The sequence below is a fragment of the Natator depressus genome, chromosome 2 (genome assembly GCF_965152275.1).
Source record: "Natator depressus isolate rNatDep1 chromosome 2, rNatDep2.hap1, whole genome shotgun sequence".
In the NCBI taxonomy this organism is placed as follows: Eukaryota; Metazoa; Chordata; order Testudines; family Cheloniidae; genus Natator; species Natator depressus.
In genome coordinates, this window is record NC_134235.1 from 263,860,548 (window position 1) to 263,887,423 (window position 26,876).

Sequence of the window (26,876 nt, forward strand, 5' to 3'; positions counted from 1 at the left end):
TCAGGGATGGATGCTCAGCTGGAATCCTCCACCCCAGACCCAGAAGAAAGGGAAGACTTTCTCCCCATTGAAAGAGGCCCGTGGGAAAGTGAAGATCGGGGCCAGATCATCAGCATAATTAAATGCCACCAACCCCCCTTCATAGTCCAGAGAGACCCGGATCCTGCTGGGTTCTCTACTCAAGGACAGGCGGGTGACAGGGGAGGTTTGAGCCCGATAGTCTCTGGCATTGCCCCATTTCTGCAGCACCCAGACCCCATTCTCGGGGGTAAAGCCAACCTCTTCCTTCCTCAGCACAGACTGTCTAGCTACCCCCACAGCCCAGTCTCCGGCTGCCCCTCCCTCCACCTTCACCTGCCAGGAATGTTTCCCCGAGGTAAAGCCCTCAGAGCCCAGCACACTCAGCAAATAATCAAATCTCTCCGGTTTGTAAGGCAACGTCTGGGTCTCGGGGCCCCGGCTCACGGTTCTTCGATCATCAGACAGGACGAGCTCAGGATGTGCCGTGTCTGGATCCAGAGTCACATTCGCTGGGGAGAGACAGAATCAGAGCGTTATCGGCACACATGGGTCAATGACAGAGCGAAAGGATCGGCTGGGCCAGATCTGAGCCTCAGAATCTTCCCCCCCTGCATTCACCTACTTGGGAACAATACTGTGTAACATATATGTATGCCAGTTGGTGCTGCTCTTTATACAGCTAACTATCGACACAGAGAGAGAGATAACATGGCAAAAATACTTCACTAACCCAGAGTTAAGATGCCTGGTGATACCTTGCACCCCTCAAGAGAGTCAGTTCAGCAAAACTGAATCTTGTGAATGCCGGGAGATAGCGAGTTCAGGTAAACAGCTTCACAACCTTAACTCTGCCCTCTGGAGCTGGCAATGGCCTCTGGGAATTATCTGCATGCACTGCAGCTCTAATCCCTGTGGTAGGTGCTGCTGTACTGAAGGGTGGAGGAATAAATTGAACCATCTTGGAAGATCTGTGATTGCGATAGGAGGTGATCTGTCGGGCTGTCCCCCTCTGCAGGGTGTATGTGTGTGTGTGTGTGTGTGTGTGTGTGTCCCCCTCTCTCCCTGGCCCCTGTGTGGGTGATCAAAGGAAAGAGGTGCCTGTCTACCTTGAGAGAGCCAGGATGCCTCGTTTCAGTGCTGCGCTGGGCAGGCTGGTGTCCCTCGTGAGGCACAGGGCTCCTCTTGCCATGGGAGGCTGGGCCATGAGTGTGGAAGGTGAGTTTAATGCAGGGTCAGGGAAAGCCGGGTGTCAGTTGGCATCGTGTGCATTAGGGTGAGCTGACTGTAAAAGGGGTTGCAAGGTTTAGCAGCGGTGGTGTTCTTTCTGAGGCGTGGGCTGAGATCGAGCGTAGGGCAGGCGTAGGGAGCTCCTGCTCAGTACAGCGCAAAGGCAGAGCCTGAGTATGTCATGGGTGTACTGGGGCATGGCTCAAAGTGGGCAGAGTTAAGGGTGTGTGGGCATGTCCCTTAGCTCTGTATTTCCTGGTTTTCACAAGTTTGAGTTTTGCTGCACTTGACGTTCTGGAAGGCACGAGTTATCACCGGGCAGGCTCAGCTCTGGGCTAATGACGTTTCTGACATTTAATTTCCGAGTTTTTTTAACAGAAGGAGAAATGTTGCAGGTAGGAGAGAGCAGCCATTCCAGCCTTGTAATGATCATGTGCATGCCCTCCCCCCTACCCCATTTATCCACCTCCCCATAATGTCCTCTACCCTTGCTGAACCCCAAATGCTCTCCCCCATCCCCTGCTCCAATCCCGCCCCTCCAAGCAAACATTCATGTGTCCAATTTTTTCCCCTCAAATACTTTGAGGATATTCTGTGACCCGGGGAACTCTTGGTGCCAACTGGCAGAGGGCCCAGGGGTACACAAAGTTTACAGGGATCCTCTGGGTCGGATATTTACATTCTAGTTCACCAAAGAGTGTCACGTAAGGTCTCTACTGAAAGCCTGTGTCATGCTGGTCATTGTAATCATTGCGGGATGTGTGTGCGGATAATGTGTAAGGAGAGAGGTGTGTATATTGGCAATCATGTCCTGGAAGTTAAAGGCAGATCTCCCAGAGTCTCCTGACTTATGAGGAGAGGCTGAGGGAACTGGGATTGTTTAGTCTACGGAAGAGAAGAATGAGGGGAGATTTGATAGCTGCTTTAAACTACCTGAAAGGGGGTTCCAAGGAGGATGGACCTAGACTGTTTTCAGTGGTAGCAGATGACAGAACAAGGAGTAATGGTCTCAAGTTGCAGTGGGGGAGATTTAGGTTGGATATTAGGAAAAACTTTTTCACTCAGAAGGTGGTGAAACACTGGAATGCGTTACCTAGGGAGGTGGTGGAATCTCCTTCCTTAGAAGTTTTTAAGGTCAGGCTTGACAAAGCCCTGGCTGGGATGATTTGATTGGGGATTGGTCCTGCTTTGAGCAGGGGGTTGGATTAGATGACCTCCTGAGGTCCCTTCCAACCCTGATATTCTATGATTCTATGATTCTATGATTCAGAGGTAGATGCCTGAAGGCAGGTTCCACCAGACAGGAGGCAGGAGACACGTATCACCATGGCTGACTATGGAGTACTGTGTCTCACAATGACAGTGTATTTGCATACGGAGTCAAATGCTAATGAAGAGATTGTGGGGACTTCAGGAGAAGACATTAACAGGAAGAGGTGAACAGCTGGGGTGGGGGAAGGGGGTGGAACCCTGTTTACAGGTGAAGAACAAAGGATTGGTCTAATATATCTGTGGATACAGACAGTTGCCCAGACATCCTTCATGTTGGGAGACAAGCTGACAAAGGGCTTGGCCTTAGGAAAGGAAGGTCTCGGCCTTCGGGATTGAAATGCGCCGTGAGAAGGTCTTTGGGTGAGCAGGACCTTATTAGACAAGAGGCATCTTGTTAGTTAAGTTGAGGCTCTAGGATGCGTGTGAAGATTTTAGTTGCTATGTAACCCTTAGTCTCCGGTATTTCTGCTGGCTTCATTTCAGTCTGTGCTCTGTGTTAAATACACGTATACATGATTTCCCCATAAACAAATCTAAGCACCGTGTGTTAAGTGGAACTGTATTCTAAGGTCTAATGGGCTGGTGTGTTCTGCTCCATTGGGAACAGTGGGTCTGGTAATTCTGTGGGTGTCCTGAGGCTCAGGGGCTGGACACGCTGTGGGACGCTCGGAGGACTGAGGGGTTGGAGTGTGGCTGTCACTAACCTGTGTGAGGGACAGCGGAGCCCGCACAGGCTGAGAGGGGAGGTGGTGGTATCAGGGAGCTGACCCATGGCAGGCACAGACAAGATGACCCCACACTAAGGGTGGGTGGCAGCGAGGTGCCTCACAACCCTGTGGACCCCCGGGAAGCGTCACACAATCCCCAAAATAAATAATAATAATAATAATAATTAATAAATAATTTTAGAAACACAACCAATGGGCATATTTAGCAACATGCCTTTGAGCCTTTTCCAGATTCCGGCCCTAGGTGGGCTTGACACTGGCTGGGTGGTGTTGGGGTACGTAAGGGTTAAGTAAAGACCTGGGTAACTGCTACCATGGTATTAGGGAGGAAGGCACGGGCAGGCACTGTCTCTTCGCTTGATGTATAAAGTGCTACTCCTCTCCCTTCCCTTCTCCTTGTAGTAAACAGTAAATAGGGGCGGGAATAATTATATTCATAGAATCATAGAATATCAGGGTTGGAAGGGACCTCAGGAGGTCATCTAGTCCAACCCCCTGCTCAAAGCAGGACCAATCTCCCATTTTTGTCCCAGATCCCTAAATGGCCCCCTCAAGGATTGAACTCACAACCCTGGGTTTAGCAGGCCAATGCTCAAACCACTGAGCTATCCCTCCCCCATGGTATGGCTGTTCATATTACTCAATAAGGGTTTTGGGGGTGTTGTAGTAAATATAGGTGTTTACATACTAACTTAGATAGAAGGAGTGTGCTGTAACTAATCCACGGCTTACTACACAATTGGGTCGAGGGGAACAAGTACCACAATAAAGAAGCCCGTCTACTCAATCCACCCCGGGTCAGCCTGTTCTTCTTCTAACAGGTGGGCTCAGGATCAAAGGCTTGCTACTTATCCCCTTGAGCTGGTCCTGTTTTCATAAGAACATAAGAATGGCCCTACTGGGTGAAACCAAAGGTCCATCTAGCCCAGTATCCTGTCTTCTGACAGTGGCCAATGCCAGGTGCCCCAGAGGGAATGAACAGAACAGGTAATCATCAAGTGATCCATCCCCTGTTGCTCATTCCCAGCTTCTGGCAAACAGAGGCTAGGGACACCATCCCTGCCCATCCTGGCCAATAGCCATTGATGGACCTATCCTCCATGAATTTATCTAGTTCTTTTTTGAACCCTGTTATGGTCTTGGCCTTCACAACATCCTCCGGCAAGGAGTTCCACAGGTTGACTGTGCGCTGTATGAAGAAATACTTCCTTTTATTTGTTTTAAACCTGCTGCCTATTAATTTAATTTGGTGACCCCTAGTTCTTGTGTTATGAGAAGTAGTAAACAACACTTCCTTATCTACTTTCTCTACACCAGTCATGATTTTATAGACCTCAATCATATCTCCCCTTAGCCGTCTCTTTTCCAAGCTGAAAAGTCCCAGTCTTCTTCATCTCTTCTCAGACGGAAGCCGCTCCATACCCCTAATCATTTTTGTTGCCCTTTTCTGAATCTTTTCCAACCCAATATATCTTTTTTGAGATGGGGTGACCACATCTGCACACAGTATTCAAGATGTGGCCATACCATGGATTTATATAGAGGCAATATGATATCTTCTTTCTTATCTATCCCTTTCTTAATGATTCCCAACATTCTGTTCGCTTTTTTGACTGCCGCTGCACATTGAGTGGATGTTTTCAGAGAACTATCCACAGTGACTCCAAGGTCTCTTTCTTGGGTGGTAACAGCTAATTTAGACCCCATCATTTTATATGTATAGTTGGGATTATGTTTTCCAATGTGTATCACTTTGCATTTATCAACATTCATCTGCCATTTTGTTGCCCAGTCACCCAGTTTTGAGAGATCCTTCTGTAGCTCTTCGCAGTCTCCCTGGGTCTTAACTGCCTTTAGTAATTTTGTATCATCTGCAAAATTTTGCCACCTCACTGTTTACCCCTTTTCTCAGATCATTTATGAATATTTTGAATAGCGCTGCTCCCAGAACTTACCACTGGGGGACACCACTATTTACCTCTCTCCACTCTGTAAACTGACCATTTATACCTACCCTTTGTTTCCTATCTTTTAACCAGTTACCAATCCATGAGAGCATCTTCCCTCTTATCCCGTGGCAGCTTACTCTTTGCGTAAGAGCCTTTGGTCAGGGACCTTGTCAAAGGCTTTCTGAAAATCTAAGTATACTATATCCACTGGATCCCCCTGTCCACATGCTTGTTGACCCCCTCAAAGAATACGAGTAGATTGGTGAGGCGTGATTTCCCTTTACTAAAACCATGTTGACTCTTCCTCAACAAATTATGTTCATCTGCATGTCTGACAATATTGTTCTTTATTATAGTTTCAACCAGTTTGCTCGGTACTGAAGTCAGACCTGTAATTGCTGGGATCAACTCGGTAGCCCTTTTTAAAAATTGGCATCACATTAGCTCTCCTCCAGTCATCTGGTACAGGAGCAGATTTAAATGAGAGGTTACGGACGACAGTTAGTGATTCTGCAATTTCACAGTTGAGTTCCTTCAGAACTCTTGGGTGAATCCCATCTGGTCCTGGTGACTTACTGCTGTTTAATTTATCAATTTGTTCCAAAACCTCCTCTAATGATACCTCAGTTTGGGATAGTTCCTCAGCTCTGTCACCTTTAGCACCTCGATTGTCCAGTGACCCCACTGGTTGTGTAGCAGCTTCCTGCTTCTGATGTACTTAAAAAAAATGGCTATTACTTTTGGAGTCTTTGGCTAACTTTTCCTCAAATTCTTTTTTGACCTGACTAATTGTATTCTTACCTTTTGTCTGCCAGTGTTTCTGCTCCTTTCTATTTTCCTCACTAGGATTTAACTTCCACTTTTTAAAGGATGCCTTTTTGCCTCTCACTGCTTCTTTTACTTTGTTGTTTAGCCACAGTGGCTTTTCTTTGGTTCTCGTACTATGATTTTTAATTTGGGGTATACATTTAAGATGAGCCTCTATTATGGTGTTTTTTAAAAGTTTCCACGCAGCTTGCAGAGATTTCACTTTTGGGGCCGTACCCTTTGATTTCTGTTTAACTAACCTCATTTCTGTGTAGTTCCCCTTTCTGAAATTAAATGCTACTGTGTTGGGCCACTGTGGTGTTTTCCCCGCCACAGGGATGTTAAATTTAATTATATTATGGTCGCTATTACCAAGCAGTCCAGCGCTATTCATCTCTTGGACCCGATCCTGTGCTCACTTAGGACTAAATCAAGAATTGCCTTTCCTCTGACCAGCTGCTCCAAGAAGCAGTCATTTGAGGTGTCAAGAAACTTTATCTCTGCATCCTGCCCTGAGGTGATGCCAGACTGCCTAAACAGGCCAGGGCCTGTGCTTTGCTTTCTCTCTGAAGACAATGAGCAGTGTATTCCCCACAGCTATATGTTTCCACACAGCTCCTTCTAAGCAAGCACATTTCTTCTTAAGGTAAAAGCATTACAGAGAAAACTTATTAAAACAATAAAAGAACCTTCACATGTGCTCGAACGCTTACCAGAGATCTCCCCAATGCCAACCTAGGGCTCTAGATCAGCCATTTCTTTATCTAGCTTGGGCCTTTGATCTTGGCCTTCTGCAACAGGTAATCAACAGAAAAAAACCCTCTCCTCAGGGCATAGCTTCAAAAGGCTGGGTTTTTGCACTGACCAGAGATGGGGAATTTGCATTAACCTCACCCTAGCAACTCCCCAGGAAATTAACTTAATATTTATTGTCCCAAAAGTCCATACTTGTCTGGCACATTTTCAATACAGTCTTTTGAACTGCCACGTCTTATATACATCACATCTCCTCACTAGAGAGGTTATACACAATCCTGGCCCACAGCAATACACACAGTTAATACAATAAGATCTTTCAGTGATATTGCAGGAAATTGCGGTATCTGCAGAGCCCTATCCAGCTACAGTGGAAGCTCTCCACCTACAGATTCTCTGGCTCCTCTGTCCACACATGCTCAGTGTGATCCACTTAGTTCATGAGCAGTACTATCTGTCCAATAATGTTCTGCATGTTGCTCCCCCAAAGGCCTAGTGGGTGCCGTTCACTCTCTGCGTGTTATCCTCCAGTGAGTGAGACCCTTGTGCCAGGATCAGAGCCATGGCTTGAGCCTCAGGTCTGGGCAAAACCACAGTGGTAGAATATGTCAACCTTTAGAAAATATGAGCTTTTTGGAAGAGAGGGGGAGATTGTATCCCAGGAACTCTTTAGTCAAATGACCCCAAATTTGGATCACTGACCCTAGCCAGTGCCCCCTGAGGCACACCAAATTTCAAGGCAATGCATGTAACCATGACAATTTTAGAGCACTTAGAAGAGTGAAGCTTTTCACAGGAAGCTGGTTGGTACCTTAACTTGACCAGACCTGGCAGCCCAGTATCATTTGTACAGTCCCCAGCAGATCCCAGTGGCTGGGTTGGGCCCTGTATGCATTACTCCAGTTCAGTTATTAAATTGCAAGAAATAGTTTGATTCTGAAGTCACGCCTACATTATACACTTGGGACATCTCAGTTTTCTTCCAATGATAAATATAGTTTTACCTGAATGAACTACTCCAGAGTCCTGTGTTGGGGTAGGGAGGAGGAATGTGCAAATATATTTAAATGTTACCTTTCTTTAGGGTTGAAATGGAAGTCTCCTCGCTTGGGTCACTCACAGCCCCATCCGCACACACAGCCGAAACCCGGAATCTGTAGGGTGTCTCAGGACTCAGTCCATCAACGCTACAGAACTCGGTTCTCTTTTCTGTCCTTCGTTCCAGCCATTTGTCTTTCCCCTCCTGACTTGTATCTCCTGCCTCCGCTTTATATTCTACTTTATACTCCCTTATTCTAACTCCATCTCCAGTGACACTTGGACTCTCCCAGGTGAGGGCGATGGCAGATGAATCTACAATAACTGTTACGGGCTTCCCAGGCGGGCTGGTAGGAGGGAGAGTCTTCACAGGATCACTCATGTCGCTGCTCTCGCTGAGCCCTGGTTTGCTCACTGCAGCGTATCGGAACTGGTATTCGGTGTTTGGACGTAGCCCTGCTACTGTGAATGTCTCTTGCGTGTTATTTACATCCACAGCCGTCCAGTTCTCCTGCCCTACAATTCTGTACTCTGCCCGATAGCCGGATATCTCAGCCCTTCCATAGGCTGCTGGGTTAAATGTGAGCTGCACACGGTCATGTTTGATTGCATCAATCAGGGCTGGAAGAGGCTTTGATGGAGGCTCAAAGTTGGTGCTGATCAGCTCTCCCTCCTCATACAAGTAAATGGAAGTGCCTGGATTGTCCTTGTCTGGAACAGAGGCCACAATGAACTGAATCTTCCCGTTAGATTTGTTGACACTGACAAAACGTGAAAGGGACTTTGCAGATTTTCGAGCTTTTTTATATATTTCTTTTTCCTCAAACCACACTTTGGATTTTGGTTTCTCAGTGACAGAACTGGCTGATGCAGGATCATGAGTTTCCTTTATATACTGGGTCTGAAGCCACTGTTTTAAATCTGATAAATATGGCTCCTCTTCATGCAGTGAGGTGAATGTAAAGGAGACGATGAAGTCAAGCTCAGGGTCGAGTAGTATTGGATCTAGTTCACTCTGAGAGGACACCACTTTTACATTGCTTAGGATCCTAAGGTAGGAATTCACATAATTCATCTCTTTCTCCTTTGTACCCAGAAATTCACTGAGTCTCTGAGTATTGAACGGTGACTGGTTTTTACATGACAAAATATCCACCAGGGCCCCTTCCTCTTTTCCACCTCCACGGATTAACGGTAAGAGTCCTGCTAGCTGTTTCTGGAAAGTCTGTCTGTGTTGCTTACACAGATTTTTGAACCGCTGGATTTTCAGCTTGATTTCGGGGAAGCTTGTGGCAATCGGACTCTTCACCATGTCATTGCATCGCATGTTTAATTCTGCCAGTTCCTCCAGAGCAGTCTGAGCATCAGAAATCAGTGTTAAGCTGATCTCCCGCACCAGCCGAGCAGCTCTGGAATCCAGCTTGGTCAGCGGGTACAGCCAGACTCTCACTGGTATGGCCTTCTCCCCGCTGTCACCCAGCAGCTTGGGAAGGGTGGAGTATATTTGCATGGCATCTTGGAAATTAGTTGGATTTCTCTCAAGAGCAAAATCACCATGGAACTTGCAGTTAAATTTTTCAGCATTTAATTTTTCCTTTTCATCCATTTTGACAGCTCCTTCCGCTTCTACGGAAAACATGGGTATGCTTTTCATTGCAATCTGGAGACTTCCCTCTATCTCACGTACATTCTCAGAAGAAGAAACTTCCCGATCAAACACGAAGAAAGCCTGAGCCCCGTACAGCACAGCTGTGACCACATGGGTGGCCGTGCCTTGGTCAAATACAGCAGGATAAGAGACATTCTCTGGTCCTAAATGGTTCATAGTTAGTTGCTCAAACTTTGTTGTGGCAGAGTACTGGAGAGTAACTCTGGCCTGTTGTTTGGATTTTTTGGTGTCATTTAAGTATTTGGCAGATCCACTTACTTCAACCAACCCCCCCAGGAAACTGGCCTTCAGCGAGGCTGTGACATTGAGGGCACTGGCCTTGTCTTCAATGGTGTCGGATGCGATGATCTCAAATTCAGTCTTGGGTTGTGGTTTTGTGTTTACATCCTTGCGAAGCTGTTCCAGGCCCCATAGCGTGATCCCTGGAATAGTAGAGACAAACTCATGGTAATGTAATTGATAGATGCAGAGGACACAGAGTGTATCCATGTTTTAAATGTGTCTCATTTCTGAGATTGAAAAATAACAAGTGAAGGACATCAAGTAAACTGACCTGGTAACATGCAAACGCGCCAAGTCAAGGCTGAACTCCACCCCTAACAACCTTCCCTTGCTCCTGGCTTCTTACAGGACTTTGGAAGATGTGATCTTTTCTGATTTTTTTTTTTAATAAATCCCCCTCCAGAATGACTGAGTTCACTCCCCCGTCAGGAGTACACTGTCCCAGGTAGCAAGTGCTATAGTTATGATTGAAATGTCACTTCCATTAGAAACATCTGGTTTCTTCGATTTAAGAAGCTAGGAATTGCCACGCTTGACCTGATCCGTGATCCATCTAGCCCAGTATTCTGTCTCTGAGAGTAGCCAGCACCAGATCCTTCACAGGAAGGCGCAAGAAACCCTACTATATTGTTGGAAAATCTGCCCTCATGAAGGTCTCATTGATCTACTGGAAATACATCAGGAGAGGTATTTCCAGTAGGGATAAGGAGGTGTTAGTACCGTTATACAAGGCACTGAGGAGACCTCACCTGGAATACTGTGTGCAGTTCTGGTCTCCCATGTTTAAGAAGGATGAATTCAAACTGGAACAGGTACAGAGAAAGGCTACTAGGATGATCCGAGGAATGGAAAACCTGTCTTATTAAAGGAGACTCAAGGAGCTCGGCTTGTTTAGCCTAACTAAAAGAAGGTTGAGGGGAGATAGGATTGCTCTCTATAAATATATCAGAGGGATAAATACCGGAGAGGGAGAGGAATTATTTAAGCTCAGCACCAATGTGGACACAAGAACAAATGGATATAAACTGGCCACCAGGAAGTTTAGACTTGAAATTAGACAAAGGTTTCTAACCATCAGAAGAGTGAAGTTTTGGAATAGCCTTCCAAGGGAAGCCGTGGGGGCAAAAGATCTATCTGGCTTTAAGATTAAACTTGATAAGTTTATGGAGGAGATGGTATGATGGGATAACATGGTTTTAGTAATTAAATATTCATGGTAAATAGGCCTAATGGCCTGTGATGAGATGTTAGATGGGGTGGGATCTGAGTTACCCAGGAAAGAATTTTCTGTAGTATCTGGCTGGTGAATCTTGCCCATATGCTCAGGGTTTAGCTGATCGCCATATTTGGGGTCGGGAAGGAATTTTCCTCCAGGGCAGATTCGAAGAGGCCCTGGAGGTTTTTCGCCTTCCTCTGTAGCATGGGGCACGTGTAACTTGGTGGAGGATTCTCTGCTCCTTCAAGTCTTTAAACCACGATTTGAGGACTTCAGTAGCTCAGATTTAGGTGAGAGGTTTTTCGCAGGAGTGGTGTGTGAAATTCTGTGGCCTGAGTTTTGCAGGAGGTCAGACTAGATGATCATAATGGTCCCTTCTGACCTTAGTGTCTATGAATCTCTAATAGTTGGAGATTGGCTTAAATCTTAAGCATGAGGTTTTATATCCCTTCCTAAACTTTCTTTTCTTTGTTATAATCCCCGTATTCTTGTTACCCATATAAACTTCCAGTCCCTCTCAATGTCTAATCCTGGCCTCAGGACACATGGCTGGTGAGACGAAGGCAGCTGGGAGACGAAGGGAGTTAGCCGGCTGAGTTTGCCAGTGAAGGAAGGCAGGGAGGTAGGGTTTTTCTTTAACTTGAAGGCACTGCACAAGGAAGAACCTGCAATGCTGCACTGCCAACACCACCGCTAGCTCTTATTCTGCCTGCACCTGTGGGAGCCCTGGCCAGACAGACATCCTGACTGGAGGCTTCTACCCAGATCCGCATCTTCACTTCATTGGTTCAGAGATTTTAAGGTCAGAAGGGACCATTATGATCATCTAGTCCGACCTCCTGCACAACGCAGGCCACAGAATCTCACCCACCCACTCCTGTAACAACCCCTAACCTATGTCTGAGCCACTGGAGTCTTCAAATCATGGTTTAAAGACTTCAAGGTGCAGAGAATCCTCCAGCAAGTGACCCATGCCCCGTGCTGAAGAGGAAGGTGAAAAACCCCCAGGGCCTCTGCCAATCTGCCCTGGGGAAAATTCCTTCCCGACCCCAAATATGGCGATCAGCTAGACCCTGAGCATGTGGGCAAGGCCCACCAGCCAGACACCCAGGAAAGAATTCTCTGTAGTAACTCAGATCCCACCCCATCTAACATCCCACCACAGGCCATTGGATTAAGTTTAGAAGTATGAGCAACAAGGGTGATGTCGTGGTGGGAGTCTACTATAGACCACCGGACCAGGGGGATGAGGTAGATGAGGCTTTCTTCCGGCAACTCGCAGAAGTTACTAGATCGCAGGCCCTGGTTCTCATGGGAGACTTCAATCACCCTGATATCTGCTGGGAGAGCAATAGAGCGGTGCGTAGACAATCCAGGAAGTTTTTGGAAAGCGTAGGGGACAATTTCCTGGTGCAAGTGCTAGACGAGCCAACTAGGGGGGGAGCTTTTCTTGACCTGCTGCTCACAAACAGGGAAGAATTAGTGGGGGAAGCAAAAGTGGACGGGAATCTGGGAGGCAGTGACCATGAGTTGGTTGAGTTCAGGATCCTGACACAGGGAAGAAAGGTAAGCAGCAGGATACGGACCCTGGACTTCAGGAAAGCAGACTTGACTCCCTCAGGGAACTGATGGGCAAGATCCCCTGGGAGAATAACATGAGGGGGAAAGGAGTCCAGGAGAGCTGGCTGTATTTTAAAGAATCCTTCTTGAGGTTATAGGGACAAACCTTCCCGATGTGTAGAAAGAATAGTAAATATGGCAGGCGACCAGCTTGGCTTCACAGTGAAATCCTTGCTGATCTTGAACACAAAGAAGAAGCTTACAAGAAGTGGAAGATTGGACAAATGACCAGGGAGGAGTATAAAAATATTGCTCGGGCATGCAGGAGTGATATCAGGAAGGCGAAATCACACCTGGAGTTGCAGCTAGCAAGAGATGTTAAGAGTAACAAGAAGGGTTTCTTCAGGTATGTTAGCAACAAGAAGAAAGTCAAGGAAAGTGTGGGCCCCTGACTGAATGAGGGAGGCAACCTAGTGACAGAGGATGTGGAAAAAGCTAATGTACTCAATGCTTTTTCTGCCTCTGTCTTCACGAACAAGGTCAGCTCCCAGACTACTGCACTGGGCAGCACAGCATGGGGAGGAGGTGACCAGCCCTCTGTGGAGAAAGAAGTGGTTCGGGACTATTTAGAAAAGCTGGACGTGCACAAGTCCATGGGGCTGGATGCGTTGCATCCGAGAGTGCTAAAGGAGTTGGCAGATGTGATTGCAGAGCCATTGGCCATTATCTTTGAAAACTCATGGCGATCGGGGGAGGTCCCAGATGACTGGAAAAAGGCTAATGTAGTGCCCATCTTTAAAAAGGGGAAGAAGGAGGATCCTGGGAACTACCGGCCAGTCAGCCTCACGTCAGTCCCTGGAAAAATCATGGAGCGGGTCCTCAAGGAATCAATTCTGAAGCACTTAGAGGAGAGGAAAATGATCAGGAACAGTCAGCATGGATTCACCAAGGGCAAGTCATGCCTGACTAATCTAATTGCCTTCTATGATGAGATAACTGGCTCTGTGGATGAAGGGAAAGCAGTGGACATGTTGTTCCTTGACTTTAGCAAAGCTTTTGACACGGTCTCCCACAGTATTCTTGCCAGCAAGTTAAAGAAGTATAGGCTGGATGAATGGACTATAAGGTGGATAGAAAGCTGGCTAGATTGTCGGGCTCAACTGGTAGTGATCAATGGCTCCATGTCTAGTTGGCAGCTGGTATCAAGTGGAGTGCCCCAGGGGTTGGTCCTGGGGCTGGTTTTGTTCAATATCTTCATAAATGATCTGGAGGATGTGTAGATTGCACCCTTAGCAAGTTTGCAGATGACACTAAAGTGGGAGGAGAGGTAGATACGCTGGAGGGGAGGGATAGGATACAGAGGGACCTAGAGAAATTGGAGGATTGGGCCAAAAGAAATCTGATGAGGTTCAACAAGGACAAGTGCAGAGTCCTGCACTTAGGAAGGAAGAATCCCATGCACCGCTACAGACTAGGGACCGAATGGCTCGGCAGCAGTTCTGCAGAAAAGGACCTAGGGGTTACAGTGGACGAGAAGCTGGATATGAGTCAACAGTGTGCCTTTGTTGCGAAGAAGGCGAACTGGATTTTGGGCTGTATAAGTAGGGGCATTGCCAGCAGATCGAGGGATGTGATCGTTCCCCTCTATTCGACACTGTTGAGGCCTCATCTGAAGTACTGTGTCCAGCTTTTTGCCCCACACTACAAGAAGGATGTGGAAAAATTGGAAAGAGTCCAGGGGAGGGCAACAAAAATGATTAGGGGACTGGAACACATGACTTATGAGGATAGGCTGAGGGAACTGGGGATGTTTGGTCTTCAGAAGAGAAGAATGAGGGGGGATTTGATAGCTGCTTTCAACTACCTGAAAGGGGGTTCCAAAGAGGATGGATCTAGACTGTTCTCAGTGGTAGCAGATGACAGAACAAGGAGTAATGGTCTCAAGTTGCAGTGGGGGAGATTTAGGTTGGATATTAGGAAAAACTTTTTCACTCTGAGGGTGGTGAAACACTGGAATATGTTACCTAGGGAGGTGGTGGAATCTCCTTCCTTAGAAGTTTTTAAGGTCAGGCTTGACAAAGCCCTGGCTGGGATGATTTAGTTGGGGATCGGTCCTGCTTTGAGCAGGGGATTGGACTAGATGATCTCCTGAGGTCCCTTCCAACCCTGATATTCTACGATTCTATGATTTACTGCTAATAGTCAAAGATCAATTAATTGCCAAAATTAGGCTATCCCATCATACCATCCCCTCCATAAACTTATCAAGCTTAGTGTTGAAGCCAGATATGTCTTTTGCCTCCACTACTCCCCTAGGAAGACTGGTCCAAAACTTCACTCCTCTGATGGTTAGAAACCTTCATCTAATTTCAAGTCTAAACTTCCTGATGGCCAGTTTATATCCATTTGTTCTTGTGTCCACATTGGTACTGAGCTTAAATAATTCCTCTCCCTCCCTGGTATTTATCCCTCTGATGTATTTATAGAGAGCAATCCTATCTCCCCTCAACCTTCTTTTGGTTAGGCTAAACAAGCCGAGCTCTTTGAGTCTCCTTCCATAAGACAGGTTTTCCATTCCTCGGATCATCCTAGTAGCCCTTCTCTGTACCTGTTCCAGTTTGAATTCATCCTTCTTAAACATGGGAGACCAGAACTGCACACAGTATTCCAGGTGAGGTCTCACCAGTGCCTTGTATAACGGTACTAACACCTCCTTATCCCTACTGGAAATACCTCTCCTGATGCATCCCAAGACAGCATTAGCTTTTTTCACGGCCATATCACATTGGCGGCTCATAGTCATTCTGTGATCAACCAATACTCCGAGGTCCTTCTCCTCCTCTGTTACTTGTAATTGATGCGTCCCCAGCTTATAACAAAAAATTTTGTCATTAATCCATAAATGCATGACCTTGCACTTTTCACTATTAAATTTCATCCTATTACTTTTACTCCAGTTTACAAGGTCATCCAGATCTTCCTGAATGATCTCCTGGTCCTTCTCTGTATTGGCAAAACCTCCCAGCTTTGTACCATCTGCAAACTTTATTAGCACACTCCCACTTTTTGTGCCAAGGTCAGTAATAAAAAGAATAAATAAGATTGGTCCCAAAACTGATCCCCAAGGAACTCCACTAGTAACCTCCCTCCAGCCTGACAGTTCACCTTTCAGTAGGACCCGTTGTAGTCTCCCCTTTAACCAATTCCTTATCCACCTTTCAATTTTCATGTTTCCCACTTGCTGGGAATGCACCCTGCATGTCCCTGCTGAAAACAGCCAGGCAGGGGGAACCAGCTGGTGTGAGAGGCGTCTGTCGGTGGAGTCCCTCAGGTAGCAGGTAGGAGAGCTGCAGGAGGAGGTGGCTCATCTGTGTAGCATCCAGGAGCGTGAGGACTTCATCACCAGGATGGACGTGGAGACATCCGGGATGGAGGACGCTAGCTGACTAGGGATGACGACAGAGGCACCAGAGGAGGAAGAAGACCCGGCTGCTCTGCAGAAAGGAGACTGGCTGCTGGCCACCTTAGACAGCAGGCTGTGCTCCACTCCCCTCCCCACCCCGGCCCGCCATCCATCGAGGTCAAGAACTGGCACGCTGTACTGGCTGCAGGAGGAGAGGAGCAGACTCCAGTGGCTGAGGAAGAGGAGCCGCCTGCTCCCAAGGCTGGGAGGCTCACGGCCACCACACCCACCAGGAGGGGACGTAGGGTGGTAGTGGTCAGAGCTCCCTGCGGAGAGGGATGGAAGCCTCCATCTGCTGACCTGACCTGACGTCCCAGGAGGTGTGCTGCCTGCCTGGAGCCCTCACCCCAGGTGTTCTGGAAAGGTTGCCAAGGCTCGTCCATGCATCTGGCTGCTGCTGCACACTGCGCATCTACCTGGGCACTAATGATACTGCCAGCCTGACCCTGCGCAGTGACTCCTGGGCTCTGGGAGTGAGGGTGAAGGAGTCATGGCCGCATGTTGTGTTCTTGTCCATCCTCCTGGTTGAGGTTAAGGGCCCGGGCAGGGATGCGCACATCCTGGAGATGATGCATGGCTGTGCGGGTGGTGTCAAATGGTGGACTTTGGCTTCCTAAGTCACAGGAGGCTGTTTCAGGAAGGAAATCTGCTGGGAAGAGATGGGGTACACCTGACCAAGAAGGGGGGGAGCATCTTCGAGCACTGACTTGCCAACCTAGTGAGGAAGGCTTTAAATTAGGATCAAAGGGGCAGGTGACAAAAGTCGACAGGTAAGTATCAAAAAAGTGACCTTCACAGAGGGCTAGATGTTGCTGGGGTGAGTGGGAGGTGGAATGGAAAATTTACATTCTGGTCATAGGAGCAACAAGCGGGATAACAGAGGGGGAATCTGCTAAATATCTTGTCTATACAAAAATGCAAGGTGTATGGGGAATAGACAGGAAGAACTGGAAGTCTTAGTACATAAGCTAATTTAGTATTTAATTGGCATCACTGAGATTTGGTTGGATAAATCTCATGACTAGAATATTGGTGCATAGCGTGTTCAGGATGGAAAGGCAGCAAAAAAGGGAGGCGGGGTTGTACTATACATCAAGAGTATAGACACTTATGCTGTGGTCCAGGAGGTAAGAGGCCGACCCAGTTGAAATTCTATGGGTAAAGATAAAAGTGGGCAGGGGAAAACAGGGGTGATGTTATGGTAGGGGTCTTCTATAGACCATCAAATCAGGAGGAAGAGATGCATGAGGCATTTCTAGAGCAAATAACAGAAATATCCATACCACAAGACCTGATAGTAATAGGGGACTTCAACTACCCAGATATCTGTTGTAAAAGTAATCCCACAAAATACGAAGTGTCCAGTAAGTTCTTGGAATGTGTTAGTGACAACTTCTTGTTTCAGAAGGTGGAGGAAGTAACAAGAGGGCAGCCATTTTAGGCTTGATTCTGACTAAAAGGGAGGAAATTGGTGCAAATCTGAAAGTAAAAGGCAATTTGGGTGAAAGTGTTCATAAAATGATAGATTTTATTATTTTAAGGAAAGGGAAGAGTGAAAAGAGAGAATAAGACAATGGACTTCAAAGGAATAAACAGACTTCATTAGACTCAGAGAACTCTTAAGTAACGTTCCTGGGAAGAAAATCTAAGGAAAAAGAGGAGTTCAGGAGAGCTGACAGTTCGTAAAAGAGACAGTATTAAAGGCACAACTGCAAACTATCCTGATTTGAAGGTAAGATAAGAAAAATAGCAGGAGGACAATATGGCTTCATCAGGAGCTCTTCAGTAACCTGAAAATCAAAAAGAAACCCTACAAAAAGTGGGAACATGGATGAATTGCTAAGGAGGAGTACAAAAGAATAGTATAAGCAGACAGGGACTAAATCAGAAAGGCTAAGGGACAAAATGAGTTACACCTAGCAAGGGACATAAAAGGCCATAAGAAGAGGGTTTGTAAAAATATATTAGGAGCAAAAGAAAGACGATGAAAAGTGTAGGTCCACTATTTAGTGTGGAAGGAAAGCTAATGACATCAAGAACACAGAAGTGTTTAATGCCTACTTTGCTTCAATCTTCTCTAAAACGGTAAATTGTGACCAGGTGCTTAATACAATTAGAATTAATAATAAAGGGGAAGGCACACAAGACAGAATAGCAAATGAACAGCTTAAAGAATATATAGATAATTAGATGTATTCAAGTCAGCAGGGCTTGACTAAATTCACCTTAAGGAACTAGCTGAAGCAGATCTTGGATCTATTAGTGATTATCTTTGAGAACTCATGGAGGATGGGTGCGGTCCCAGAGGACAGGAGAAAAGCAAATATGGTACCTATCTTTAAAAAGGGGAACAAAGAGGACCTGGGGAATTATAGAACAGTCAGCCTACCTTCAGCCCTGGAAAGATACTGGAACAAGCTATTAAACCATCAGTTTGTAAGCACCTAGAAGATAACAGGGTAATAAGGTATAGCCAACATGGATTTTTCAGGAACCACTCATGCCAAACCAACCTAACTGCCTTCTTTGACAGGGTTGCTGGCCTAGTGTTTAGGGGGAGAAGCAGGAGACATGATAGATCTTGATTTTAATATGGATTTTGACACAGTCCCACGTGACATTCCCACAAGAAACTAGAGAAATGCGGTATCGATGAAATTGCTATAAGGTAGGTGGGTAACTCGATGAAAGGCTGTGCTCAGAGAGTAGTTATCAATGGTTTGCTGTCAAACTAGGAGGATGTAGATAGTGGGGTCCTGCAGGGGTCTGTCCTGAGTCTGGTGCTAATCAGTATTTTGATCCATGACTTGGATGATGGGGTGGAGAGCACACTGATACAATTACCAGATGACATCAAGCTGCAAGCACTTTGCAGGACAGGATTAAAATTCAAAATGACCTTGTTGATTTCAGATCAGTTCTCCAGTTTATAAAGATGAAATTCAACAAAGACAAATGCAAAGTACTACACTTAGGAGGGAAAAATCAAATGCACAAATACAAGACAGGGAATATTGTCTAGGCAGTAGTACTGCAAAAAGAGAACTGGGGTTATAGTGGATCACAAAGTGAATAGGAGCCCACAATGGGATGCAGTTATGCAAAAGGCTAATGCCATTCTGGGGTGTGTTAACAGGAGTGTCATATGTAAGACCACGGGACGTAGTTGTCCTGCTCTTCTCGGCACTGGTGAGGCTTCTGCTGGAGTATTGTGTCCAGTTTTGGGTGTCACACTTCAGTAAAGATGTGGACAAACTGGAGAGTCCAGGGGAGCAGCAACAAAAATGATAAGTGGTTTAGAAAACATGACCTTTGAGGATAGGTTAAAAAACCAGGTATGTTTAGTCTTAAGAAAAGCAGACTGAGAGGGAACCTGATAACAGTCTTCAAATATGTTAAGGGCTGTTATAAAGATGACAGTGATCAATTGTTCTCCACATCCGCTGAAGGGAGGAGAAAAAGTAATCGCCTTAACCTGCAGCAAGGGAGATTTAAGTTAGATAATAGGAAAACTTTCTAACTATGGGAGTAGTGAAGCTCTGGAACAGGCTTCCAAGGGAGGTTGTGGAATCCCCGTCACTGGAGGTTTTGAAGAACAAGTTAGACAAACACCTGTCAAAGATGGTCAAGGTGCACTTATTCCTGCCTCAGCACAGGTAGCTGGACTAGATGACCTCTCAAAGATCCGTCCAGCCCTACATTTCTGTGATTCAGTGATATCTAGGGGCAGAGAGTTCGTCATGCTAATCACATTGCTTTAAAATGTATGTCCTTTTGTTGTTTAAATTAGGTGTATTTTAATTTCATAGTGTCCCCTTGTTCTTGTACTATGAAAGAGTAAATAGGTCCTGCGTATTTACCTTCTCTAACCCATTCATTCTTCTGTATCCCTGTAGCAATTTCCCCTTATTCTTCTCTCCATATGAAATATTTTGTTTTGTCAATCTCTCTTCCTGTGAAATTCTCCCCAGGCCTCTAGTTATTCTCATCATCACTGTCCAAACCCCCTCGGTTTCTGTTATATCCTCTTTGTGATGGGATGGCCAGCACTGAACACACATTGCAGGGGAGGGTGGCCCATTGATTTATATGTAAGCAGGGTTTGAATGAGCTCTCCCCTGCCAGCTAGCTGGGGAGGGGGAAAGGCTTCAGGACAAGACTGTATTTACATGAACACACCCCCTCTGCCAAGGTATCCAGCAGACAGAGCTGTGTTGCCAAAGTGATCAGCTCTGGCTGGTGTTGGGTTAGAAATCACTTTGTATTGAATGAGCATAAGCTTTCGTGAGCTACAGCTCACTTCTATAGCTCACGAAAGCTTATGCTCAAATAAATTGGTTAGTCTCTAAGGTGCCACAAAGTCCTCCTTTTCTTTTTGCGAATACAGACTAACACGGCTGCTACTCTGAAATTGTATTGAATGCAGGGGTAATGAAATGTTGTTATCCTGATTGTAGGAGTAAAGGGCAGCAGATCTGTGCTTAGCCTGTCCTGTTTGAGGGGGTCACCCTCAACTGAACTGAACTTGCTAAGCAGGAGTTTCGGATGCCAGAGCCCTGTGAAAGTAAGAAGGGGTGGGGGACAGGTGTCCCTGCTGGGAAGTGGGGGTTCTGCCTAAGAATCATAGGCATGGTTTAACTAGCCCCTTGCTACTGTTTAAAGATAGAGCTAATTAGCACTCTAGAAGTGAGCTGTAGCACCTCTGAAGTCTGGGTCCTCACTGACCAAGGACAACCACTGTGAGTGGAGTGGAGTGGGGTGGGGTGGGGTGGGGGGAGAAGGGACAGACATGTTAAAGGAACTTTTGGTTGTAGAACTCAAGAACCTGAGGCAAAAGACCCTGCCCAACGCACTCTGGGGTGGGGGGTTGCTCACGGTTTTAGGTTTATGAATCCTGCTTGCAGCGTGATCCCAAGTTAATGTCCGGTGACTTTCCTCCTTTCATTCAAAGTTTCTTTTTTGCACTCAGGCTCTGTGCATGGGAGTGGGGTAGGACAGCCTCTTCGAGGCGCCCAGGGGTGTGTGTAATTGTCCCGGGTTATTGGGTGGGAGCTTGTACCGGTTCTGTGTTGTACTGTTGAAAGGGAACCCCTGGATATTGAATCCGGCCCTGGTTGCTATCGACGTCCCCAGGCAGAAGGGCTACCTGTATAATGCCATTGGAATAGCTCTGGTGGCATTTTCCATCCCGTTCCTCAGGCACCCGAGCACCCTGTTCACTGCGTGGCCTGCCACTGGACACAGAGTGGGTGTTTTCGCTGAGCTGTCCACAGCGATGCCAGGCCTTTTCCGGGAGCGGGGGACAGTTAATAGGAGTCACAGTGATGCGTGTGAATAGCTGAAGTTTTTCCTTCTAATGGGTGCCCTCATGCCCTGAAGATCTGTGTGTAGAGAGGACCCTTCTCACCAGGACCTCACCTGTCCCATGTGGAAATGGGGGGATGAGCCAGCTCGGGGGCACTGTCCCCCTTTCCTAGGCCGACTGCCGTGCGGGTGGGGCTGCAGAGATATCGCAGTGGCAGGGGAGCGGATGCGAAGTTTCTCCTTTCTCCTAGTGCAGCCAGTGCTGTAAGGAGGGTCAGCAGGACAGTACCCGGGCAGGTTTGGATGCCCTTTGTTTTTTCCCCAACTCAAATCCCAAACCCAAATGTTCCTAAAAGAAACAGGTGCCAAATGCTTCTTTTTTCTGAAACACTAAGTTGGGCCCCGGGCTCCCCCCGGGTGACAATTACCTGGGATGAGGGAGTCACTGCGGCAGTCGTACAGCATCCCCAGCTGGAAAGGGCGGCCCAGAGCCGGCATCGCAATTGTATCATCTGATCCGGCCATTGTTCCACACCCAGACGCTCTCTCCTCTGTCTGACCTACAAGAAAGAACTGGGGTTACACTTAAGTTTCTGGGGAGCAGATTTCGAATCGAGTCACTGGCTTCAATCTTCAAAGCTTTTTCTGAACATTGCCTTGGTTGTAAAAGAAAGACGGATCTTCTAGTCTCCACAGAGGACAGGAGAGGAAGAAAGTCACTCAGAGATTTACCTCTCCCTTTTCTCGCCTCAGATTATGAATTCTAAATTTTACATTTCAAAGTAATTGTTCCTTTTAGGAAGAATGGGAAATAGTTATAATTTGATGCAATTTAGAGAGATGTAAGCCACAAAGCAAAACACCTGTGGTATTTTGCTGCTCTCATGTAAGATCCCAGACGTATTGAAAGAACGCTGTGACATGCCAGCAAGCTGGATGTCCTGATAGGGGGCTAAATTGCAGCCCAGGGAGCCATAAATACCTGCTGCCCAATGGTTAAGAAGAGAGGTGACAGCTCTTACTTAACGCAAGCCAGAGCATGCCTCTGAAGCAGGAGTGAGCAAACTATGGCCCGCAGGTCGAGCCGTTTTAAGCTGGCCCATGAGCTCCCGCTGGGGAGCAGGGTCTGGGGCTTGCTCCGCTCTGGTGCTCCAGCCGGGGTGCCGGGTTGGGGGCTGCTCGAGCTGGAGCGTCAGGTCGGGGGCCGCACCACACGACTCCCAGAAGTGGCCGCATGGCCCCGCTCCAACGGTCGGAGGCCGTTCCACACATATGAGCCAGAGAAGGGACACCCCCCTTCCGCACCCCAACCCCAATTTTGTGTGCATTCATGGCCCGCCATACAATTTGTATTCCCCGATGTGGCCCTCAGGCCAAAAAGTTTGCCCACCCCTACTTTAAAGTCTAAATAAAACCGTACACCTTGCAGGCCTTGCACCTTGGAATAGAGCAGGAACATCTGCCAATAGATATAGCATAAGGAAATCTCCCTCTCCGAGACCATTCCCAGAAGAGAGTTAAAGGGAACGGCTCCATTTCATGTCTCTTACCTACACTTACAGAACCGCAAGCCACCCACCAACTGTCTTCCTGTTACACGTTAACCCAGAATCCATCACACCAGCCTCCTCTTGATATGTGCCCTACAGAGGGTTGTTTTAAAGTTTAAACTCAGCGAATGTATGAACTCAGGCCTTGTCCACATGGGGGTACGTTGGCACTGAGTTGACGCACACGAGTAGCTGCGCACTACGTAAGCCATACTCCTAGCATGAGCACGGGACAGCTGTGCCCTCTTTCCAAAATGCCGTACCCCACAATTGTAGCTGAGAGATTTCAAATGATTTAGGAAATTATTTGTCTAGTATTAGGAATTGTCACTGATTTATACTTAGCAGGATGAAAATGTGATTGTTAGCTTATATATGACTAACTCTGCGAGTCTTTCATGGAGGTCCTGGAAGTCACAGAGTCCATGACTTTCCAGGACCTCCATGACTTCTGCAGCTGCAGTGGCTGGTGCAGCTGACCCTAGGGCTGCCCCAGCACCTGGGTGACCCCGGGGCCAGCCACTCCGGCCACTGCTTCGGCGGCCCCAGACAACTGATCCCGGGCCCTGCCACGGAGCAGCAGTCCAGGAGCAGCAGCGGTGGGGCCCCGGGCCACCCCCAGCCTGGAGGAGCACCAGCGGCGGTGGGGCTACTGGCTGCCACCCCCCCCCAGGAGCAGCAGTGACTGCCGGAGCACCCCCCTCAGCAGCAGCCTCCGCTGGAGCACCCCTCCTCCCCCAGCACCTAAGATTTAGTGAGGGGCATTTTTAGTAAAGTCACGGACAGATCACTGGCCGTGACTTTTTGTTATTGCCCTTGACCGGTCCGTGGCCTTTACTAAAAATACCCATGACTAAATCATAGCCTTCCTTATATATGAGCATTCAGGGAAGTATAATTAGTTGGTATTATTAAGCTGTGGTTTGTTTCGGGAACAATAGGACATAGGGCTGGAAGGAACCTCCTGGGTTGAGTCCAGTCCTCTGATACCGTAGGCAGCCCCGTCATATCGTCCCGTTCCTAAACTTACCAAGCTCCTTCTTAAAACTAGTCCGTCTGCCCCCACTATTCCTATTGGACGTCTGTTCTGCAGCCTCAACCTCACTTCCACTTCGTTTCGGGGGGCCGTTCATAGCGCTGATTTTGACAAATAAATCTCTGTTTTAGTTTGGGTCCCGGTTCCCTCAGGGATGCTCCTCTGGTTGAGGTCTATCCTGACAGGTGTCATCAGCTGAGACTGATGAAGTTAAGCACCCCCCCTCCCCACCTATGTGCAAAAAATTGTTGGTATCACAGCAATTTTCAAGGCAGTTGAGTGTGCAGGGGGATTTTAGACTGTTACACAGGAGGAGAGTTTCAACCTTAACTGTCGTGGAGCTACTGCCCCACTAAAATCTAGGTTCAAATGCTGCCCCCTTTGCCATGTGTCACGGGGTCCAGAATAGGGGGGTCCGAACCCCAACGAATACGCAATGGACTCAAAGGATTGTGTACAATGCTATTGTGTATAATAATGTTGAGTGAGGTCTTTTCTGAAAGCCTGTGATGTTCTCAACTTACTGATCACTGTGCGAGATGGATCCAGAGGGTGGTTAGGGATTTATGTATCGTGTATGTAGAGTCTGGAGCTGGTTCCTAAAGCTTAACCTCCCGCTCCCAGCAGGGTGGTGGCCAGCCAGGCAGGGAGGAGCTGCCTCCCCAGCCAGCCAGACTGACTCCCAGCACCTCGCATTTTACAACCCAGGAGAGACAAATGATGGGTCTCTAGTGTGCAAACGGTGTGGAGTGTGTCCCAAAGTGAACTGAGAACTGGGGGGCTGGCTTCAGGCCTTTGGGGTGAGGAACCAGAGGGGAAAAGTCCCCAGGTCTGGTAGTGAAGAACTCGGGGTAGGTGGATTTGGGGACGCTTGGGACTGGAAGGGCTGGTGGGGTCACCCTGCAGGGATAATGAGGCTGCTGGAAGCCAGGGTGAGACCTTTATGCCTGTGGGCTGGATGCTGGTGCCAGGGCTCCGAGCCAGAGCCACACAGCATTAAGGGACCCACGGTCACAGGGCAGGTGGTGACAGACCCCCTGACTGCTCTGGGGGATCCCCAGAATGTCACACTGCGATATCAGAATGCTTCACATCCAGGCTCGTGCTGTGTCTTGTCACTATTCCCTGTATAACATCAATACAGATTAACCCTCTCTTTGCCACCCTGTCAGCTGCAGCCCGTGGCCAGACTCATCCCCGCACTGGCACGGCGGCTGGTTCAGGGGGGTGGCTCGTATGCCCAGGGGTGCCTTAACTTGTGCCCTGCCTCAGTGGTTCCTCTGGGCCATTGCAGAGATGTAAGAATGCCCCTGCCATGTCTCCTCCAACCCCTGGCGCACCCCAGAACACCCCTGATACCCCTCTGTGCTGGGGTCTTGGAGAGGGGGCCTAGGGGCTCTCTGAAGTGGGGGTATTATCCAAGGGGCTGTGTCAATATCTTCTACTGTATCAAAATCTCCAGCTTCCCTGCTTTCACCTCATTCCCCTCCAGTCCAGCACAAATGCTGCAGCTAAAGTCACTCCCTCTCCTTCCTCCCCAAGCGCATTCTCTCCTCCTCACTTCCCCTCACTGACTTCTGGCCTGTTACCACGTCCAGTCCAATCTCTGTGGGCCTGAGCCCCATTGCCCTGCACCTTGTCACCTACGCCAGCGCAAAGTGGATGTAAAGCGTTGCCCAGCAGGAACAAAAGTGCTTCACACCCCAGTGTGCACTGGTGTAATTCACTTCGCAAGGGGCCGGGTGACAGGAAATCAGAGTCACAGAGCAGAGTCCAGCCTGTTACATGCGTCATCTCCCTGTATCCTGCTTCCTTGGTTTCAGCTCTCGCTCGCTCTCTGTGGCTCAGTCTTACTGCGTTCTCTTTTTATTATTTAAGTCCCCAAGACGTGCAGGTGTCTGTTACCGAGTCACCAACTGACCCTGTGGCTGTAACCTTCCTCCTTCTGGGCCCTTCCTTTCAAGTCCTTCCTTCAAATGGAGCCAAGTTTCAAACTCACACACAACACGGTACCTTGGGGCTGCTAATTCAGCTCGGAGACCCAACGTGTATTCTTCCTTCAGGGGCTGCTGGTCCCTGCAGCCTGCACGCCGTCCACCGGAGCTGTGCGGCTTTCACAGAAAAGCCAAACTTTCACATGGTTTCGGATTCTGTCTTACGCAGTTAAACTGTTTCCGTTTCACTTTCTATTTGGGGTCAGACCCAGGAGCTGTAGGAGGAGTTACTTGGTCAGTGAATTCCATTGACGGGAAAACACCATGGAGCTGGTTGACCAGGGTTGTTTTCTCAGATCAGTTCCCAGCAAACGAGAACCCAGGAGACAACCTGGCAAGCGCAGCTCTGTTCATGGTTACTCAGGGGGCGAGTTGTAGGGGCCCCTGGTGCCCGGGCTCCAGCAAATTCAGGGCACCGGGACCCGGCTCCACCAATGTTTGGGGCCAGGTCTCTCCCCTGGCTCCGCCTGCCGCCCCCACCCCCACGCATGCCCCCTCCCCCGAGCGTCCCCCAGCCCCTTGCACCCCCTCCCCCGAGCATCCCCCGGCCCCACCTACCAGCCCCCGAGCATCCCCCGATCCCGCCTACCACCACCACATGCCCGCTCCCCTGAGTGTCCCCCGGCCCCGAGCATCCCCCGCCCCCGAGCGTCCCCCGGCCCTGCCTACCACCTCCTTCCGCCCCCTCCCCCGAGCATCCCTGGGCCCCGCATGCCCCCGCCCCCGAGCGTCCCCTGGCCCCGAGCATCCCCCGCCCCCAGACTCCCCGCAGCAGCGCTGTCTGACACCTCAGCACTTCAGGCCTCTCCAGGAGCCTCCAACCCCAAGGGTGCGAAGCCGGATTGTTCCCCCTGCCCGAGTGACTCTGGGACCCACCTTAGGTCCCTGGATCCTTCCTGCCCCTTGGGCGGATGGTAAATCTCCGGCCTTAGCGTGCGGGTCTCCTGGGACTGTTCCCCGCACACTCCAGGCACCCGCCTTTCCCCTTCCCTGGCCTCCGGGCC

General features: G+C 48.3%; 1 protein-coding gene across 1 annotated transcript; it reads right to left on the reverse strand.

Annotated features, from left to right (window-relative positions):
- LOC141981971 (stonustoxin subunit alpha-like) lies at positions 1-26,224 on the reverse strand. The gene is made up of 4 exons (XM_074943586.1): positions 25,892-26,224; positions 21,721-21,852; positions 7,835-9,889; positions 1-530 (listed from the first exon to the last, which is right to left on the reverse strand). Exons 2-4 carry the CDS (start codon positions 21,815-21,817, stop codon positions 1-3), a joined length of 2,682 nt encoding a protein of 893 aa, XP_074799687.1. The 5' UTR covers positions 21,818-21,852; positions 25,892-26,224.
- Positions 26,225-26,876: the final 652 nt, after the last annotated feature.

Excerpts from the sequence above, each read along its gene's own strand:
- LOC141981971 (XM_074943586.1), bottom strand. The coding sequence starts at position 21,817 with ATGGCCGGATCAGATGATACAATTGCGATGCCGGCTCTGGGCCGCCCT. Across the intron at positions 9,890-21,720 it reads CAGTGACTCCCTCATCCCAG|GGATCACGCTATGGGGCCTG; the intron begins GTAATTGTCACC and ends CTACTATTCCAG. Across the intron at positions 531-7,834 it reads CATTTCAACCCTAAAGAAAG|CGAATGTGACTCTGGATCCA; the intron begins GTAACATTTAAA and ends GTCTCTCCCCAG.